This window comes from Ornithodoros turicata, chromosome 6 (genome assembly GCF_037126465.1).
Source record: "Ornithodoros turicata isolate Travis chromosome 6, ASM3712646v1, whole genome shotgun sequence".
NCBI classification, from domain to species: domain Eukaryota; kingdom Metazoa; phylum Arthropoda; class Arachnida; order Ixodida; family Argasidae; genus Ornithodoros; species Ornithodoros turicata.
The window spans coordinates 13,246,284-13,267,167 of record NC_088206.1 but is presented as its reverse complement, the minus strand read 5'-3'; the positions used below and the strand labels follow the sequence as shown (position 1 = coordinate 13,267,167).

Sequence of the window (20,884 nt, the reverse complement as noted above, 5' to 3'; positions counted from 1 at the left end):
ATACCCACGTCGCAAAGTTTCCGACACGTGTAGGCCTAACAAGGGAAAAGGTTCCGTCAATTTTGGCTTCAAAGTTGGCACCGTTTCCCACAATGGAAAATTGTTGACACAAACGTCCAGTGTTTTAAAGTTTTCCAAACTACTTTAATGAATTTCTACGTTTGTGTATGCAACACACGCATTGATCGTTAACAAGATTCTCCGTTTTGCTGCATAGCCCTCGTAAGTACAAGCATGTCGGACAAATGCGACGAGCCGTGTGGCATTCGTTGTTTCCCGCTGCTCGCGCATTATCCCGCGTTTCCACTATGAGCAACCCATGCATAGAAACGTGAGGTCCCACGCGATAACCAGGCCATACTTGATGCAATGAGACTCATCTGCGCTTAATTTTAGCTCTCGTTGTTTTGTGAAGCTGCATTGCCTTTTTGAGCACTGTGATGTTGCCAACCAAGCTACCTTTTTTTCGAAACAGCAGCAGCTTGCTGAAGTCTGTTATCACTCAATGAAGTAAGCATTGATCTTTCTGATTTCGACGTAACTTCAGCACGTCTAATCGGGTTCTGAGAGAGGTTTTTTTTTCTGTTTATGTTCTTCTTTTCGTCACTTGCAACGTGACTCGGGAGATGCATGCATGCCATTCCTGCAGTGATGGGTTTTCAATAGTAGTAATGCGACAACGTTGGATTTTTCAAAGGTGCGCAAATGTCAGAAGACAAGCAGGAGGACCTGCAGAACAGCGCTGGTCCAAAGTTCACTACAGAGGTACGACGAGTTGCAAACCCATCATCGAGTTATGCATACTGCATGCTTGTGATACTGATCACAATGCTTGATTTCCACCCCTGTTGCAGTTGGACAGCCCAGCAATGTTTGATGACCCTGCACTTCCAGCAGGGTGGGAGCGCAAGGTGACGCAGCGGCAAACTGGGAAGTCCGCAGGGAAATTTGATGTCTACATATTCAGGTTGGTCTTACTTTGCTATTGCATGTTCCAAGAAATTGACGAATAAAGCATCTTCAAGCAGATGGGCACCACATACAAACAGCTTTAGACACATTTCACTTTATACTTCGTAGAACTCGACTGAATGAAACGGGTGCATTTGTACGAAAGGTGAGACGCCTGTCACAAAACTTAGGCGTAGACCTGCAATCGCTTCACAGGCTTCTTGTACGCCCTGTCAACTGTTCCTTGTGTCATGCCAACAAAGGACATTTAACGGCACACATGCTCTCCTGTGCCAGTGACAGATCTGTGTCCTCTTGTTCATTAATGTCAACAACGGGTTCGCACTCGGCGGCGTGACTAAGCAGCTGACAAAGTTCTTCAATGCCATGGGAGTGCTCCGTCCAGAGGAAGCAGCTGAAGTGTAGGACGTCATCACTACGCCTGCCGTGGAGAGCCCGTGTGGCACACTCAAGAGTGTGCTGACGAAGCACACAATGGCTTCTGAAGAAGAGCAACTGTGACAGCTGCTCACATCAGAAGCTTTCAGGGACAGGAAGCTGTGACGGCTACGCTGCGAATGCGGCATCTGCAAAACGAAAAGGCTGCACCGATTGACACAGCAGCTGTTGTTGCAGTGCATGCTGAACACCACGCGCACAATATTTGAAACCTCCTTCAGCATGTCGCCCAAAGCCTCGGTGAAGATCTTACCCAAACCAAGATGCCTTCATCGTCTGTCTTTCTTTGAGACAAAGTGGCCTGACTTTCTGACATCATGATTTTCAGCTTCAGTTGATTGCAAAGCTCAAGACACTGTAGCCCACACCGTGCCAATCAATGTCACAATGACTGCTGTTGTTCCCAGACCTTAAAGAAGCGAGAAAGTGACATTTAGCTTGGTGCAAAACCCTGGTTTCAATCATCAAGTACTTTATCAAGAGCTACCATACACAATGTTTCACTGGTGCATCAGTGTATTGTCATTGGAGAGTCAAGTTTACAAATATTCCCGGAGAAAATAGCCACATCAGCCCGACCTGGTCTTCTTGCATGACGTCAGCTGACCTGCGAGGAGCCATAAGCTCTGATTGGCCACTGAAAATATGTCTGGTATTACTACGGCAGTTGTGCCGGCTACATCACAAGTTACCCGATTAGCAATCAAATCATGGAAAATTATGGGAGGGCCATCTCATTGATCCTCCCCGATAAACGGAAGCGTCAGCAGGTGATGACATCCAGTGTTGGTAAAGCAGTTTCTAGTTGTGCTCACCTTTTTTAACATCACCGTCCGCTCTTCTGGCATGCGCTTCCTCTTGGACACTGGCACTGTCATCCCCTCCTCCCACGGTGGTTAGAAGTGTGTCACATGCCATTGTAGGAGCACCACAGCATTAGGATAGCATTTGTAGGAGCAGGAGTATTCAGCCATTCAGGGTGTGCTCGCTTCAGAGCCATGCTGCAGCTGAAAACAGAATATGGATATATCCTCCGGGAGTCTCTGACCCTAAAGTCCCCTTGAAATGGAAGCTACCTTTCCAGCACGACGTACTACACGACCAGTCCCTGACACTCTACACATAGGTACTCACTGTTATCAGCAATGCCAGAGAGCGAAGATCCAGCATTGCACCAGTGCACCTTCCTACAGACTTGCGCTTCAGCAAGGTAGACATAGCTATCGTTGAACTTCTGCTGCCATCACAATGCAAGTGCTATCTTCTCACTGTAATTGACCATTTCACGCTATGACCTCAAGCAGCAGCAGCTATTTCAGTCACTACCGCACCTACTGTCGCTCCTGTCTTCGTGAACAGTTGGATTGCCTGCATACAAGTACTGCGTACTGCAACAAAAACTGCAATTTGAGCCATCCTTATTGAATGCATGCACTGCAATGCTAGGAACACAGTGAATTTGAACAACAGCCTATCATCTGACATCAAATGGTGTAGTGGAGAGATTTCACCTGGATCTCAAAGCACTGCTCAGGGCTCATACTAGCCATATGACTGGGCCCGAAGCCTTGCTCGTTTTTATGCCAGATGTGGGATGTACAACATCCTACAGGATGACTTTAAGTCTACTCACATAGTTTTGATCCCCAACTAAACCTTCAGGCATTGCTGATATGATAGATTATGAGCTGTCTCAGAAATATGCTCAACTACCTTCAAGCTGAACCACCGTTATAGTTCTTTGGCCAAATTATATGTTGACAGAAAACCGCATGCAGGCTTTCTGTGTGTGTAGGCAGCATGCAGAAACCATTGCAACCACCATACAATGGCCCTTGCGTGGTCTTCAGACACACACACAAGTATTTCGCACTTCGCATGCACCGGATGAAGTTTCCTTAAACCGTCTGAAGCAGACGTACATCAAATCCAACACTATTCCCAACTACGACTATGTTTCCACCGCCCATCTTTTCCAAACTGTGCCTTTCAGTCTATTAGGCACCATGCTCCAAGGAGTTCCAAGCTTCATTCTCGTTGGACTCGTTCCACTGGTTGACTTATGTCACCTCACACAACTGTGGCCACTCACTGAAAGACACGCCGACCTCGGTGGCTCAGTCGGTAGCGTGTCCGCCTACTGATCCCAAGGTCGCGGGTTCTAACCCGGCCGAGGACGGTGGCAACTTGGTGGAAGGGTACAAGTTGCTCAGACACGCCGTCTTCCGCGAGGGACGATAAATGTGGTGTGACGTGTGTCAAGATTTCGGCGCGTTAAAGAACCCTCAGGTGTGGCAAAATGAATCCACAGACCCGACCACTGTGGCATCGCTCATTATTGCAGTTGTCTCGCGACGTAAAGCCCCCAATTATTACTGAAAGGCACAGAAATTTTCACAAAATGGTATAAATCTCAGTAGTGAAGTGAAGAACACTGAACTCGCTTATGAATTTATTACGGTACAAGCTTTCATGCACGACGCTGCACTTCCTCAGTTACCTGAGGAAGTGTCTTCAGGAACGTCTTCAGCGTTTCTGTTTTCTGGGTTCTTCAAACTACTGCCCAGACTGCCCTTCGGCGTCTTTGTGCTACATGAAGCGAACTTCATCAAGAATTGTTATGAACTAGCACACCAGCGTGCAAAGGATTCTGCTAAAATGTTGGTGTGTGCGAGACTGTGTGCCAAGCACTATTTATTTACCTTTATCTCTATGTACGACATACCCAAGGGTACCTGAGGACATTACATGGGGCAGTAGGATGGCAGCATACATAGAACCCATCAGAAGATGAAAATATGCAACAGTAACTGTAGACAGGAAACATTTGAAGATTTATACAGGGTATTTGCTCTAAGGTGTCCAGAAATTATATTTAAAGCGAGCGATAAAAGAAAAGTAAGTGGTACTTTTCTGCTACTCGAGTAAGAAACAGGTACTGCTCCACTAGTAGCACCTGTTTCTTAGTCAAGTAGCTGAAAAGTAGCGCTCTTTTATAGCTCGCTTTAAATAAAATTTCTGGACACGTTAGAGCAAACACCCCCGTATACGGTAATGTTGTATGTGCACCCGTGGAATGTGTGATGATCCGGTATTTCATCTAGCTGTGAGGGAAGACTGAAAAAAAAAAGAACATCAGCGGTTTTGTGGAATAACGTTTGGAAAAAACGGGTCAGTGCAGCGTTCAGGCCGACTAACCCCAAGTTGGTCATCAAACGCAGGGAAAATTGTGGAAAGGTCGAGAAATCTAAGCAAAATCTGAGGCACGTGTGAAGATGTGATCATATGTGCACAAACGCGAGTGCATTTTACACGCCAGTGCACACATCGCCAGAGGTGCCATCAAGCCTAATCACAACCCACCTTTAGTTTTAGTCCGCTCCTCTGCATTGGCCTGCAGTAGCAGCTCGTACTGGATCCATTTCACCTTACTTGCTTTCATGAACTTTAGCTACGCGGGAAAGGTGCATCATGTGAAACGTACGTTGTGCTTATGCAATGTTTTCAGCTTCAGCGGAACAGCTGGTGATCAGTGGGTTATTGGGTGGGAACCCGACCTGCATTATTCGCAAATTCAACTGCGCCAACGTAAGAGACCCTCACTCTCGTGCCGCCGAACATCAGAATCATTTTATTTTTCTCTTCCTTCGTATAACTACGGGCGCCTGCAGTTGTTATAGCAATTTCTGTGCATTCACACGAGCAACATTCCCACGGAATATTCTAGTAGAAAAACAAGCAAAGAACTGCTCATGGGAAGGAAGTTCCATCGAGTCTTATGTTGAGTATTCGCCGGAATATCAGCGGTGACGTCTGTGCACATAGCAGACAACACCATTGGCCCTGTCGTGTGCTACTGTACACCTCGTGGTCGTCTTTGCCATGGTTAAAAGAGCACGAAAAGAGGTGACATTGAATGTTCATGTGGCAGCAGAGAGCTATGATGTTCTGGGAATCTTCTGCTGGAGTATTCTGGGGAATGTCGCTCATGTGAATACACGGTTAGTGTGACACGTACATGTCATGTCATGTTCCTAATCCTTAGGATGATTTTTCTGACAATTGCAGCCCCGAGGGGAAGAAATTTCGGTCCCGGAATGAGCTGGCTGCCCACTTTGAAAAGGTGGGGAGCGAGATGTCCGCCCTCGACTTCGACTTCAGTGTCAGGGGTCACAGCAACAAGAAGTCACCAAGCTCGCAGCCAACCCCAACTGCAGTCAGGGACAAGAAGTCGACACCTGCAGCCAAGAAACCCAAAAAGGAAACTGTTGCAAAGGCATCGTCAACTAAAAAATCTGCATCCTCAACTCCGGCTGCAACACCGCCGCCACCTGCACGGTCTGGACGTAAGTTGGTGGTGAAGTTAAATTTCACCTCTCCTAAGAAGCGCATTCTCAAAAACTACTCTGAAAATAAGGGGGAGCGGGAGCAGGCAGGGCAAGTAGAGAGTAAAGATACGAAACCCAAGGAGGCCACGAGAAAAGCTCAGAAGAAGGAGGAGGCCCTGGTGAGCAGCGATGCAAAAACTGAACCTGTAAAGGAAAGGAAGAAGGAGGAGGTCAAAAAGGAAGATGTCGTGAAGAAGAACAAAGAGAACGACCTGGCGAGAAAGAAGGAGGAGGCAACTAAGGCAGCGAAACCAACAAAAGATGCCAAAGGGAAAAAGATGAAGTTGCTCGATGCTGACAATATGTTGTTCAAGGAATTTGACAGGCTTGAAAGGAAACCTCCGAAGGAAAAGGCAGCCAGGAAAGATGGCAAGGGAGGACAGAGTACAGCGAGGCAGGCGCAAGACGACGAGGGTAGAACGGGTTCGTCAAGGGACGAGGTTTCGCCCGTAGAGCAGAGTGAAACAGAGTCGCCAGCCGCATCAAACGTTGATGAAAATGGTGAAGCCAAGATGAACGACGTGGATGAGCACATCGAGGCGAGAGGCCAGGAAGATGTTGATGCGGCAGAAAAACCGCAGGACGAAGAGGAATTGAAAGAGGTCGTAGATGTAGTGAGTAAAAATACCGAGAAGGTTGCAGAAGCCACAGAAAGCAAGGTAGAGGCTGTTGTAGAACAGACGAATGCCATAGAAGAAAAGACAACTGTAGAGTATGAAAGCAGTGCAGAGAAGAAGGTAGCAGAAGTTAAGAAAGGAAGAAGAGGGAAAACGTCAACGTCTGTGAAGGACAGCAAGACAACGGAAAAGGCAACAAAAGAACAGAAGACTTTGCAGGAACCAAAAGAAAAGAAGAGAGAAAAGATAGTAGTGGCAGAGGAGAAGAAGACAGAGAAAAGCCCTAGCAAAGGGAAACCAGAAGCTGTGCCCGAGAAGGAGAAGAAGAAAACAGAAAAGGTGACATCGAAGAGTGAAAAAAAGAGTGCGAGGAAGGAAGAAAGTGATGCGACAGTTCACGAAAAGAAGTCTCCACAGAAGAAAGATGCTGAGAAAAACAAGGATAAAGTAGCCAGGCCACCAAAGGAATCCGGCAAGAGAGCAGAAGTGGTCAAGCCGGATAAGAAAGCAGCAGAAGCACCAACACTCGTTGAAGCAGAAGCATGTAAAGTTGAGGAGCCACCACACCATCAGGCACCACCGGAAAAACCCGCGACAGGGACAACAGCACAAACTAAACAAAAGAACAAGAGCGGACAGGCAAGAGCCTCGGAACCCGCAAAAAGTGTACTACGAGATGACGCAGCAGAAACGACGACACACGAGGACCCGAACGTACCAATGGAGGAAGGTGACGTGGAAGGCGTCGACGGTGACGTAGATTTTAGCCCGAAACGACAGCTGTCGGAAGAACATCGGCCGTGGCCCATCGAGATGAGCCCATGCATGATCGACCACAGCTATACGAAATTGCCGAGCGAAGAAGATAACGATCTCAGCCAAAAGCAAAGTCCATCACGCAAAAGGACACGCAGTGGTGGGTCCGACGGGTCACCACGGAAGAAGTTGTTGCGACACGATCCAGCGGACGAGCACGAACCAGTTGAAGAAGAAAGCTGAAGAACACTGGGGGCGGCCATCTACAAATGTCGAAAAGGAATTTTAACGTGCGACACATATTTTGTAAGAGGCAGGTACACTGTTACCGTATGGCTGGGAATCCCACTCACTGCAATGTGTTGATCCAAAAATGTTCGCAACAAGCTCTGCGCAAGTTTCCATAATTCGAAGCCTACATCCGAATTCTCTCGTCAAGCCCGGTTTCACATAACTAAACTGAAAACGCACAGGATCCAGGTTTTGTGGTGTGTGAATCAAAAGTGTAACGTTCTTAAAATTTGTGGCATTTTACCGAGCATACTTATGGCTTCATGGAAGCACTTTGCAATGACAGGGACTATGAAATGTCATAGGTGACCCCGAGTTTTATCGAATCGGTTGTCTATATTCTGCTACTACTGCTACGTATAGTCCTTGCTGCAGCCAAATGTTTCTTCAAAAGGACCACTGCAGTGCAGTGTGGCAGGGAATTGTTAACGTTGCACCATGTATGACATCCTTTCATTATGAATCCCCCTATTCATGCATTTGTACATAACTTTGCAAAAGTTTGTTGTTTTGACCACTGTATCCTGGTTGCTCTCTGGGGAAGCTTTTACCCCGCCCCGTGTTTTTTTTTTTTTTTTTTTTTAACTGTGCATGGCATTGTGTTAGGTTTTCCAACTTTCCCCAAGGAGTGGTGTGTTGCAAAACGTGTAAGCTTTTCCTTTTCTTCAAAATGCATTTTGTTGCTGTGTTTTTATCCTGATAGACTTTTTTTTTATGTACATAGCTGGTGCTTTTTCTTTATTTGTGCTTCTGCGCTTAATAGCAACCTTGTGCTAGCGTCATGGCACCAGTTTTTACGGTTCCGCATTACACACTGTCGAGACTGACTCAATTCCGGGATTTGTGATGGAACATCGGACTGTCTTTTCCATTCTGTAGGCTACAGAAAGTGTAAAAAGCTGTAAATAGTGTGCTCACCCTTCATGAAATTCAACCTAAGTGACAACAAACGACTTTCACTTTCTGGTTACGTCACAAAGCTGTACAAAGTCCATTCAAGGTTTTTCTCGTTTTTGCATCGGGCTCACACGGCCGAATTTTTTTGCAAATTTTAGAGGGCTTCGCAGAGATTTATTTATTCTCGAAGGAATTGTACCAACATCACAACCATCAAAGGTGTGTCTATAGAGTAGTGTGTGAAAGTGTTTGCATCATGACTTTGCCTCATGTATTCTTCACTGTTAAAAAACCATAAAGGCTTTTTCTGTTCCACACGTTCCCGTGTACTGTCATTTCTCGATAATAAAACCATCACCACTGCTGAGTGTTCATCACAACCACATTGTGTCTTGTGCACGTATCTTTCTTTGGTGTAAATGGAGCCTTGTGTTTCAGGGTTAAATCCTTTTTTGCTTTTCTTTTTCCCTTTTTATACCGGATTTGCATCGTAGTCACATAAGATGAAGACCAAAAACACACACACGAAAAAAACTACCGCGCAGAAATCACACACCACTACGAGCACTGTGTACAGTGATTTATCCCCCCCCCCCCCCCTACACCCCCCCAAATGTTCAGTGACACCTCCCTAACTTTTTCACCAATGTACCCCCTACAGGGGGTGCCCTTGTGAATTCAGCTTTAGACACATGTCTGTAATGATATGTTAAGCTGTAGTGACTTAACTATAATAATGACCCCCCGCCCCCCAATTTTTTCGAACACCCCTCCGTGCTTGGGATTCTGGAAAAACCACTGACTGTGTGTTCAGTACAGCTGCTCGGCACTTCGTGCTAATCTGGAGCGTGATAGATTTTTTTTTTTACCCCAAAACCTGCTCTTCCACCAGATATCGCTCGATTTTACCCTATTCTACAGCCCGCGAAATAAAACCGGATTTTCAAAAAACCGTAAAACCCAGAAACACAAGGGTCTGAGCATGAATAGGGTTTAACATTAAAAAAAAAAAAAAAAAAAAAAAAAAAACTCTGCCTTCCTTCACTAATACCTTCTTGCTGTTACATACGCTTGTTAGAAACATGAACGAGCCTCAGAAGCTGAAACCGAAATCGCTTAAATCCGCGTCCCCTTGCCTCTCGCAGGAAATTCAAAGCCGAGCGAAATTCCCCAAGATACGGTTACCAACATCGAACTGTCACCGAGGGCTCGTGAAACGCACCTTGCGACATCAAACGTGCGTGAAAAAACGCTGTCACCAAGGAGGTACACTCAACTACGCGTGAAGGAAGGCAGACTAAAGAGAAGCTCGTACTTCTCTGCTGCGCATGAGACAATGTCGCAGCCTAAACTGAAACGGGGAACGACGACGTGGATTCCGCCAAGGTCTCCGTTTGGCCTCATCCAAGAAAGCCTCTACCACGACCCGTGGAAGCTGCTGGTGGCAACGATTTTCCTCAATAGAACAACAGGTGATTCAGCTTGCTTGCATGCACCCCTCTGCTCAACACTGCCCTGCCCCCTCCCCTCTTTGGGGGGGGCGTACAAGGAAAAATGGTAGGGGGTATCGCTAAAGGGGGTACGACTTGGCATTACTGTGTGACATTACCGTAAAGGGTCAGCGTTAACTAGGGACCTGCATGTAGTGACATCATCGAGTACTTATTCTACAAACAAGGGACAAGATTGGGGTTGCACCAGAACTTCATGTGTATGCCCTCTAATTTCTCGTCTGTCGAGAGGGTCAAGTTGCGTAGTTTCAGGAGGTCGCCCTACGCATATTGCAATCATCTTTTAGTATCTAACCTGGCATCTATGTCTGCAAAGCTGCCATCCCTGCTTGCATTGGCCCCTGATTACAAGTCGCAACAAATTTGCCCAAATTTGGAAGAGAAAAGACCGGATATATCCGTACCCAAGACACATCGGCTCAGCCACAAGGGTGCTACATAGAGGAAATTGCAATTGGCTGTCTCTACACTTTCATGCTAACAGCATTTATTTTGGGTAAATTCAGGGGACACTTATTGGCGCCAATAGCTTCCAGAAAAATCTAAATGAATGCCAAAAATTAATCTAAATTACTCAAGTTAATGCCTGTGTATGGATGTTTTTTGGATATACACAGCATACACTTGTTGGGGTGCAACTCCCTGTGTGTGCACATCCTGAAAAGCGCTAGCCCTTGTGGCTCGTATGGATTTGGAAGGCGTTCCAGTGCAAACCACTGTACAATGATATTTCATCTGCAACCGTCATCCACTGTTCCGTGATGTTGTCCTGCAGATTCCCTGAACTCTGCATCGCACTTGTCACAGGAGAGAGTCAAAAGTGATCAATTTCCCCCTTCTGTAGCATAATGCACAGAGTAACCTCGAAGACGTCTTCTGCTCACAAAGATCCACGATAGCAAGGGGGACAAAAAGATTATCTCCAAGAGAGATCTCTGCAACAAACACAAGCATTTTAGAAAGACAAATTTGTGTTTTTCATAATAAGATGCATAGGCACCAACTGCGGGGGGGCTTGAGGGCCTTTCCTGCACTTCTCATTGCTTAATTTTTACAAAAATTTCAACAGGCAAAGCTGCAACTCCGAGGTTCTGGGAGTTTCTGGAAAGATTTCCGACTGCAGAGTCGGTGGTTCAAGCCCAGGAGGAGGATATCGCCGAAATTCTGCAACCTTTGGGCCTTCACAGAAAAAGGGCTCAGATCATTCAGAGATTTTCAAGTAAAAATATTTCTCTGCACAACGTCGTCAGGTATGCAGTGCAGTAATCTACCATTCCCATTTCAGACGAGTACCTCACAAAAGATTGGAAGTACCCGTGCGAGCTATATGGGATTGGAAAATATGGAAATGATTCTTATAGAATCTTTTGTGTCAATGAGTGGAGAAAGGTGAGAAGGTAGACACCTTTCATCTCATGACTGCGTCTCTGACTCTCTCTGGCTGTGTCACGTTGAAAGTTACAAAATGCTTTTTTGCTTCAATTATTAATAAATGGAGATATATTTTAGGTCATGTGGGTCACCTTATAACTGGAACAGCAACCTCTTCAGGCATTGTCCTCATTAATTTTGACTAATGAACTACGAAACATATTAGTTCAGCACAATGACATCTGTTCTTTTCGGTTCCAATGCAGTAGAAGAAAACGGCCCCACAAAGAAAAAAAAAAAAAAAAGATTCGAAGGTCATTTCTGTCGCTTTCTCAAAACCGTGCTTTTCCCTTGCCCTTAAATGAGAGGAACAACAAGAGCTGCTGCTTTTTCTCCCTCACATTTAAGGGCAAGGAAGAAAGTGCACATTTGGCAGAGCGACAAAAACGAAATGACCCCTCAAATTGGCAGCTTTTCAGGTGTCACTTCCTCACGTTGCACTGGCTAGATCCTATTTTTAAAAACAGCAAAGTCATTAGCGTACTTGACCTGGGATTTATTGCCATTTATTGCAAATGAAAAAATGTGTTTACCTATTCTCTAAAATTATGTTCGTAGTTAGCGTGGACACCCTGTGTATCTGAATTCAGATGTGTCCTTTAAGATGTTCACTAAATCAGAGGAAAAAATTTTTACAGGTTTCACCTGCAGATCACATGCTGAACAAGTACCACAACTGGTTAAGACTGCAGTCAAAATAATATTATGCATTCCAGAATTTGTAATTTATTTGTAGCCAATTTAGAGCTTCTGTATACGCAAATTTTACCAATCACTTTTGTAATTTGCACTTTAGAAATGACTTTCTTTTTTTAGCTATGCCCCAGGTGCCCATGTAAATAAAAATAAAGGATTTTTATCTACTGAAAGAGATCGTCCAATTCCACATACCCATCTTTGAGGCCCGGTCTGTGCGTTCAAAGGACACGGCAGAACCATCAGTCACAACTCAAGGAGGTGGCCGCATTTATTTACAGCTTTCCAGTAGCATAGGATGGCATCAAAAGCAACAGGAAGGTGATATGTCACACTGGTATTGAACAAACATACACACAAAAGCAATTTTGCTTTCACATAGTTTAGCCTTTTTGCTTCTCCCCTGCCCAATGATAGAGCACAATGACAGTTCACCACTCATTCATTGTGGAAGAACATGTCCACCCATGAAACGTCTAACAAACAAGATGCCTTTTTGTTTTTTCGTTAGTCCGCGAATCTTAAAACCGGATTGTTTGTGGCATGTGTTAGTTTTTAATAAAACAAAGAAAACAAAAGTTGTGACTCCTTGTGACGTTTTTTTCAGAGCTTCACATTTGTGCATGTCAGCTGCACACCACGCGTGACCATCACACTTCCAAGCGCTTGTGCAACAAAGAAAGTTTCATGTCTGGGGTACAAAATAACTTATGGTGTGGATCACGGACCAGTCCCTTCCCTCACAGGTCTCAAAGCAAGATAAAAACAAACAAACAAACAAAAACCGTCCAGTCATTGCGTGCCGAGAGCTGGTTCCCCCTTTTTTTTAAAAAAAATGGAGGAAAACAAAAATACACACTTTATACATGTTTTTCATCCCACATTTTTTGCTTTTTTTTTTTTTTCCGCTGAGATCTGTAGGTCTCTCGCCCACTTCAGAGAGTGGCCTTCGGGATGGGGAAGAGAGAGAAAAAGCAAGCGTAGAGTATGTTACAACCGGGACAAAGCTTTTTTTCCTTCACTGACAATGGAGTAAAAAAACAAATGCTGTACAGGTGAAGTCTAGAAGAGTGCGCACATGTCCACCACTGCATGCGTGTAGTTTAAAATGCCATTATAAAAACCCGAAAGGAGTTCAATGACGAGGCCGCAGCAGCCCCGAACAAAAAAGCAAAGGCCTTGCACCCATTTTGTGTGTTATATTCAATGTACAAATTGCTGTCAAGGATCAGTCTTAAAAGTCTGCATGGTGGTGCAGACAGGTGCGCAAACAACTACGTACTCGTATTTACATATGTACAAGGGTGGCGTCACACGTAGTTTTTTTTTTTCTACACTTAGAATGAACGCCAATGAGTGACACAAAAAAGAAATGAAGTCGATGCTCAGAGACCACGACACGTTACATCCGAGATTACGATACATACATCAAAGACGAGTTATGTATATGTATGTACAAGGCAATGGCTCTCTCTTTTATGTGAATGGGAAAACTCTGCATAAGGTTAGGGAGCTCCATTGTAGGCCATATGGGGGTGAAAACATAAGGTGGGAGCAACTGAGAGCGAAAAAAAAAAAAAAAAAGAAGAGTTATGAAAAAAAGCTTAAAATCCACTTAAATTACACACATTTACACGTAAAAGAAATGCAGGTACAATAAGTCTGTGGCCAACGATGGCTGCGAACGAAAACTGACCAGAGGCCAGAGAACAGAAGCGCCTGAAGTTTCGCAACGTGCCGCCACACGGGACAGCACGTAAAACGTCCTTTCTTTTTTTGTCATCGAAGAGCACCAGGAACAGTCCTCAATGTAAGACCTCTGGAAAAACTAACCGGTGGACGAGGAGACAAGACACCAACACATGGCACACACAGAGAAAAAAAGAATGTAACAATTTGCACAGATGTCAAGATGAGGATGGAGACCCACAAAAATAAACACCTCTCCCCAGCTATGTACAGTGCTTCCCTCTCTCAGGTTCCGTGCTCACGGATCAACCGCCGCGTAAAACTTGCCCGTACTTGCTGCCCGTGTGAGTGTCGAGCTGCACTCCACAAAAACAAACGGCATCAATTGCCAATTTTCAATTTTAAAATACGTAAATTGTGATAATTATGAGAGCAAGCAATGTCCACCTCAGCAAAGTCACCCACGTCTTGTGGGACAAAAATAAAAGCCGAAGTTGCTGGCATACAATAAAAAACCTTTTGGAGTGAAGGCAAGACATCTTTGTGTGTGCAGCCCATGCACGATTCACGCTTTTGTTCGTGCACAGTTTTCAATTTACACCCCCCAAAGCTACAGCAGTACTACTGAGGGTAATGGGAAAGGCTCGAGACAAGAGCGTGCGAAAAAACGAGTTCCCAAACACAGATTTCAAAATGGGTGCAAAAAAAAAAAAAATCGAATCAATTTCGAGTTCCAGCTGTCTGGCCCTTTAAAAGGCCAGACACACGCACAGGTCAATCCGCTCGTACAGAGCGATTCGTGCACTTCATTAAATGGCTGGAAAGTTTTTTACGACAGGTTTTGGGCACAGTTCCTGAAATGCCCCGAGTGAGCAAATATTCAGAGCAGCAATCTAGTTTCGGACCGCAATATCTACCTTTATATCTAGAATCCTTCAGAGACTTTGTTTTCTATGTGCAGGCACCATTCTGACTGGAGTGGAAATCTCGCTGCTCGCACACTCGCAGTCGAACACGAAAGCCCTGCCGCCTGCGCATTTAGCCAAAAGCCAAGCCTAGCTCTCTGCCCATAGGTTGACCAGTTGAGCCTGCGTCAGTACTAACCCTAGCATATCTACACCTCAAAGGCAAAATAGCAGAACAGAGAGAGAGAGAGAGTGATAAATGGAGCAGAACAGAGCAAGTAGGTAGCGTGGACGGGGCATGGTCCGGCCACTCGTGTCTCCGGGAACGGTGCAAAAGGGTTCAGTAGTAACCCTGCTGTGAAGAGGGAGGTGCGCTCCTGAAATCCACTCCTCTCGTCCTGCTTGGCGGTCCCAGGGGGTGCAGGGGGGGCCTCTGGTGCGACGGAGGGATGGGCGGCTGTCCCAGCACTCCCCCACCTTGGTGAGTGGCCGGTAGGGGAAGGGGAGGGGGCACGAACGCTGCACCACCTGGTGGTTGCTAGTGCAAAGAGAACGAGAGAACAAATAACCTATGCAGCAAGTCGGGTGCCAAAATGCATAATACGCTGGTGCACATCTTGCACATCACTTACCTGTACTGGGGGTATGAGGTACGGCTGCGGAGCAGGGTGGCGATACGAAGGTGGGGCGTACCCGTACTGCTGGTGCGGAGTGCCCATCAACGGGAGGGAGGGAGGAGTGGGTAATAGAGCACCTCCAGGATGAACCCCTTTTCCCTGTGGGGGAGGAGGTGAGCCGCTACTCTTGCCTGTCGAAATTCGAGGACACGTGCCGTTAGTAATGGGCATGCCTCGTCGTGGCTGCCCAACAGACGGACGACACCCCCAGTAATTCCACCTACCCCTCTCCTTTTCTGTGTCAGAGTCGTCATCCAAGCCGAACTCTCTCCGTAGGCGTTGGCTCAATCTCTCTCTTTTTGGCTCTGGCACAACCCACGGGTCATCGTCCTCCCTTTTGAGCCCGTCTGCCGAGAACCACAACTGTTAGGACACGTCCCAACACACAACAGCCTATTCTGCGTGCACAGGAACCTCTCTGGCAAGGAACGAACGGACAGACCTTTGAGCGGCGAAGGCGGCAAACAGTGCCCTGGCAGTTGTGAGCTATTCATGTCAGAGCTAAAGAGGTTCTCAAGAGCGGGGAGAGACCCAGTCGCTGTTCGTGGGGACTGCGGAGCCGTAGAGGGACTTACGGACCCACCCGAGCCTCCTCCTCCTCCTCCTCCTCCCTTGGCGTCTCTCATCCTCATCCGGTACTCAGACAGGCTCACCTGTACATCGACAACTGTGTTTAGCAAATGGGAATGTCTTTAACATTAGGACGATGATGATGATGATGGTGGTGATGATCATCTAACATTAGAGCTGTGCAAATGGTGAACGCAGCAAAATGTGCTGTGCTGTTAAGAGTGCTGTTAAGAGTGTGTGCTGTGCTGTGGGTTTAATCATGAAATGTCACGACAGTCACTTAACGGTGCACTGCGAGAGGAGGCACATAAGAGGCAGACTTTTCGTCCCATACTCAGAAATAAGTTCCAGATGTGAAACGAGCACTGAGGTGGTTCTTCCACCTGGAGCATATACATTCTACTGCCACAACTGGATGCTTTCTGTCACGTGAAATGCTCTACTGAACGTGTCGTTGCATCCAACAACCTCCCGCAGACGATATACATACATTCTCTGCACCTGTAAACATGTTCTGGGCAGTTCCACCAGTGCTAGTACAAACAGCTGCCATTTTTGCTCGGCAGTGTGAATTGGTCGTGGCAGCCGAACGAATTGGTCAGAGCGAGTGAGTCGCTCAGACGAAACCATACTCCTCACGGCATGCTCACAGATTCATAATACACGTGCACGTCACTCGAATCGGTTGTTTCATTCGTGTGAAAACGACTTGCTAAAACTCTGTATTTGAACCAAAGATCTGCCAAATTTATCCCATGGAAGATGGAACTGCCAGGTGTGCATGGTATTACAGTAAGCGATCGATGACCCCAGTATATTCGATGCATCGTTATGAATTCGACATACATAATCACTATATTCAACCTGAATATCAAACACTTCGAATATTTGCACAGCCCTATTCAACATGCTTCCCTAGTTCAAGCAAATAAATGTAATTTTCCCCCTCATGTCACAACGTCATTTTGTTACGGTCGTAATTGTGACTGAACACAATCACCACGGACAATGATTTCCCACATGGGCACTTAATATGCCATGAAACTCAGCCTTATGGTCTGAATACAGTAGGATCTCGTTAATTCGAAATCACTTAATTCGAACTCACGTCCAAGCCACATGTATTTCATTGGGGAGGAACTCTCGACAATTCAAACGGATGAGCGTATACACGGGATCAATCGAACCAATGGCTCCCGCACGTCGGAACAGAACAAGCCACGGGACCCCATATCTCCCTGGTTTTCCCCGACCTTCCGTACGGTGCGCGTGTCCATTTCCCCATTTTGTGGTATCCGAGGACGCCCTGACCTCTTTACGATAGCAAGAAGCGTACGCGAACGCTTGAGTTTCTCCCTTCGCCCCTCTTCTCTCTCTCTCTTTTCCTGTTGATGCCACGAAGGGTGAAGGTGCATTCACGCGGCTTCGCTTGCTTTTGCGACTTCGCGACAGTCAACATCGTTAGCAACCTCCTCACTGTCATCGTTTATTTTACTGGCACCATGGCGAAAAGAGAGAACTATGCAGCAAAGTAACCTCGGCATAGCCGATGCTGTGGAGACGTCTGGGCCCTTCACTGACGCGGACATCATCAACACTATGTGCTTCAGCTCAATTCAACTGGAGAACCGTGCGGACTGCAGCGACAAAGACTCGGACGACCGAAGTCATGAACCAGTGCATCTGATGTAGCATCGGCGCTGGATATGGCAGCGCACTATTTTTCTTCTGAGGAAAATGCGGATGCCGCGCTTGAACTTGTGCACAAGTTGCAAGCGACGCTAACGGAGTCTCACTCCAGGAAACTGCTGCGAGTGCAAATGGCCCTTTTTCACAACTGCTTATGCGCATGCGCACGACCTTGTGTGCATTGGACAAGGTTAGCCCCATGTTCGATAGATGGCGCTGGATGGGGACGACTGAGTTGGGACACCGCACGAACGGCACAAGCTCGTCGGACCCACTCTGGAGCAGTTTCGGTCATTTGCGCGACCCATGTGGGTTTTTCCTGGTGCGCGCAGAGGGTGGTTCGCTGGAGAGCTGCTAGGATACAATGTGTACGTGAAAAAGGCCCATTACTGACTACTTTCAACCCTAACTTGCTTCATAATTTATGCGAATAAATTTTTGTGAACACACGCGAGGCCTGTATTTCCTTCAAAGTTGTAACGTCCGTGACGCTCATGCGGTTTTCTTCGCCGCAACACCAGTTAGGCCTCGGGAATGTAACATGGATTGTGGCAGAGCCTGGCAGCAGTAACGATTTGAAATACACTAAATAATTTTCGTGCGTCATAAAGTGAAACCGCGAATGTATAACACAGCACAAAAGTGTCTCTAGAAGCTTCCGCGTGCTCCCCGTGTGCAAGCTGCCTTCCAGGAGAGCGTCTCCCCTTTAGTTCAAACTCTTCTTAATTCCAACAAATATCCCGGCCCCCCCTCGAGTTCGAATTAACGAGGGTCTACTGTACAACACTTCGGAAGATTATGTTTCTTCTATCTGAATATTCACTCGCAACGACAACCATATGGCTGTCTTTGCAAGCCAGCACCCCGACAAAACCATAACCTGTAGATGGGGACACTTCCCATGCCAAGACCACCGCCACCAACAATCAGTCGCTGAATGTCTATCACCCTAAACGAAAAGCAAACCAAGGGGTCCCTACCGCAACTCGATACCTTCCACTGTTGTCGTCCCTCACCTTCCGCTTTTGCGCGCTGCTGCCACCGCACTGCGCCACGTTCCTCCCAGACACTTCCCCAGAGTTTGCGGCGGAGGGCGACGTCGACACAACGGGCGCTTGTTCCTCCTCCTCACAAGTCATTGTTTCCCCCATTGCACTTTGCTGCTCCTGAAACTGAGGCTGCTGCAGCTTCGAAGGGTCCGGCAACCACGTCACCTCCCCTCCTCCCCCCTCCACCCCGCCGTCCCCACTGTCCGTAGCGTTTGTCCGCCAGACCACAGTGTCCGTGACACCGCACGCGTTCGTATCACTCGTATCCGACGTAGTCCGCCACCGCTCCGTCGCGTTGCACAAATTAGTGTCCGTGGTGGAGTCCTCGCAGTCGGGCATTGCGTCCATGCTGCTTACTTCGTCGTCCAGGGGCGTCGGGGGGTCTGTGTCCAACGTGTCGTCGTCTCCAGCAGCTCCCACGGTTCCGTAAGAATCTCCTTCCTACAACAACAACATTTTGCAAGTTTTACTGAGACATTGGCAAGACTTCCACCGTACCATATGCCAAGATACCTCATTGTCAAGGATGCTTCGCACCTGCTTTGTAAAGAGCTACTCACTTTTCCTGCATTAATGACTCCTTACTGTATTTACTTGCATAACTAAGTCTTCTTCCTGTCTTTTTTTTTACAAAAGGAGACTTTCTCGTGTCATACAGTGGGAGCATTAATTGCGAGATAAAAATATTAGACCCGAATGCTGAACAAGACACACATACATACAGACATAAACAGACGAACGCATAGAGTTGCAATGTCGTCTGATTCAGAGAATAGTTGTGGACAATTTCAAACGCAGGTTTTTTGTGGCTACCAATGGTTGCCCACATGCCGATGACTGCTCACCTCCGAAGCTATGCCCGCCAAAAGCACGTCGTGACTGGCAGACACCTAATCGCTACGTCACCTCGTTAAAGAGATCAGGCTTTCTCTATCTAGGTGGCGCTGCTCTGGCACTCGCTCAGTGATGGCTTGCACTGTGCAATACGGGTTGGGCAAAGCTGGGGCGCGTTAAATATGTCTAAGGCCCTCTGTTTTCTGCTGCGACAAATTCAAAATTCCGCGACACTGACTCGTAAATTCTACGAATTTCCGCAGCGAGCAGTCAACAGCTGCTTGAAATGGGAGACACTTTCTTTTCTTGGATAATGTGGGAGCAAAAAATATGTTATAAAATTACAGATTCAATGCACTGTTGTGGCTCAGCATTACATACATGATATCTTGCGTTCTCATCTGATGCGGTCTGTCGCCTGAAATCATTTTATACCTGCTGAAATATCTTTCAGCATCTATAGAGTTCATAGTAGCTTTATAGGAAGGAGTTTACAATACATGCCCTGGGAAAGTTACATTTTTAGTACTGTACACCCCTTTTTGTTCTTGGGCTGTAGCCACTATTTAAAAGTCTTAACTTCTTGAAGGCAACCTTCCAGATATCAAATCAAAATCCCCCACTGCTACCGCTAAACTGCATACGGGAGGGACGCCGCCCATTCCTCAAGTGAAGTATACACAAAAAACTTGGGCTAATGTTATCCAAAGCTAAACTACAATCTGTCTGTTTTGTCCTGCAGCATAAACAATTTCGTAACGCAGGCTTCAATTTAGTAGGGGCGGCTTCACCTCATGCAGGGAAGCGTCAGGTGAAGCCAACTTTCGGGAGGTGTCGTTCGTATTCGGCGAATAGTCAAATTATCCGAAAACCCGGATATTGGATATTTTGATTCGCGAATCGTATAATTCGAGAAATTGATATTCGATTTGAATTTGAGAACTCTAATATCCACACAACCTTAAAAATAAAGGATTCCGTGGAACTCTGTGCCAAACGAAGGATTCCGCGATTAATTCCGAATTCCGCGAAATTTCACGGAATCACGGAATCGCGGAAAACGAAGGGCCTTAAATATGTCCAAAGGTTGAAAATTAAAAAAATGATCAGCATTTGTGCGGTAAAGTTGAGGGTGCACTAATTGAGCCAGTAGTCCACTGCCCCACATGCAAGCAAGGCCGCTTACCTCTGTGCAGCGATGTTCGGCACTCGCTGCCATTTCTAACACACAGTCTCCCATGGGGTCTACTAGGTGGTGCATCGGGGGCAGTGGGGAACCCACAAGTATCCCATCCATGCACGAATTTACTATGGCCGGCGGTGCCTGGAAGGACAGCAAGGTTGCAGCAGCTTCGCCAGTTGTGGGCGAGAGTCCTCCCAGAGAGTCCACCGACTCCATAGACTTCCTCATCAAGCGGCGCTTCTTCAGGGGCGTCACCAGATCTGCGTAAAAGGGGACGGTCCGATAACGAGT

General features: G+C 46.6%; 2 protein-coding genes across 6 annotated transcripts in view; one reads left to right on the top strand and one right to left on the bottom strand.

The window, feature by feature from the left end:
- The first annotated feature begins 39 nt into the window (after positions 1 to 39).
- On the top strand, positions 40 to 12,553 carry LOC135399149 (methyl-CpG-binding domain protein 4-like). 3 transcript variants are annotated; one of them, XM_064630889.1, is made up of 8 exons: positions 40 to 222; positions 698 to 765; positions 855 to 967; positions 5,479 to 5,756; positions 9,505 to 9,831; positions 10,940 to 11,089; positions 11,156 to 11,259; positions 11,940 to 12,553. In XM_064630889.1, exons 2-8 carry the CDS (start codon positions 706 to 708, stop codon positions 12,000 to 12,002), a joined length of 1,095 nt encoding a protein of 364 aa, XP_064486959.1. In that variant the 5' UTR covers positions 40 to 222; positions 698 to 705; the 3' UTR covers positions 12,003 to 12,553. The 3 variants fall into 3 exon arrangements, with proteins under 3 accessions (XP_064486959.1, XP_064486957.1, XP_064486958.1); XM_064630887.1 differs by lacking the exons at positions 9,505 to 9,831; positions 10,940 to 11,089; positions 11,156 to 11,259; positions 11,940 to 12,553 and having other exon boundaries at positions 41 to 222; positions 5,479 to 8,742; XM_064630888.1 differs by lacking the exons at positions 40 to 222; positions 9,505 to 9,831; positions 10,940 to 11,089; positions 11,156 to 11,259; positions 11,940 to 12,553 and adding an exon at positions 276 to 510 and having other exon boundaries at positions 5,479 to 8,742.
- Positions 12,251 to 20,884, bottom strand: part of LOC135399148 (inactive histone-lysine N-methyltransferase 2E-like) — a 25,494-nt gene continuing 16,860 nt past the window's right edge. For 2 of the 3 annotated variants that reach the window (XM_064630884.1, XM_064630885.1), the window contains exons 22-27: positions 20,597 to 20,853; positions 18,508 to 19,017; positions 15,711 to 15,921; positions 15,493 to 15,615; positions 15,224 to 15,399; positions 12,251 to 15,129 (exon numbers count right to left, since the gene is read on the bottom strand). In XM_064630884.1, coding sequence (XP_064486954.1) covers positions 14,932 to 15,129; positions 15,224 to 15,399; positions 15,493 to 15,615; positions 15,711 to 15,921; positions 18,508 to 19,017; positions 20,597 to 20,853 — 1,475 coding nt within the window. In that variant the 3' untranslated portion in view covers positions 12,251 to 14,931. The remainder of the gene's footprint in view (positions 15,130 to 15,223; positions 15,400 to 15,492; positions 15,616 to 15,710; positions 15,922 to 18,507; positions 19,018 to 20,596; positions 20,854 to 20,884) is intronic. The other variant, XM_064630886.1, reaches the window with a different exon arrangement.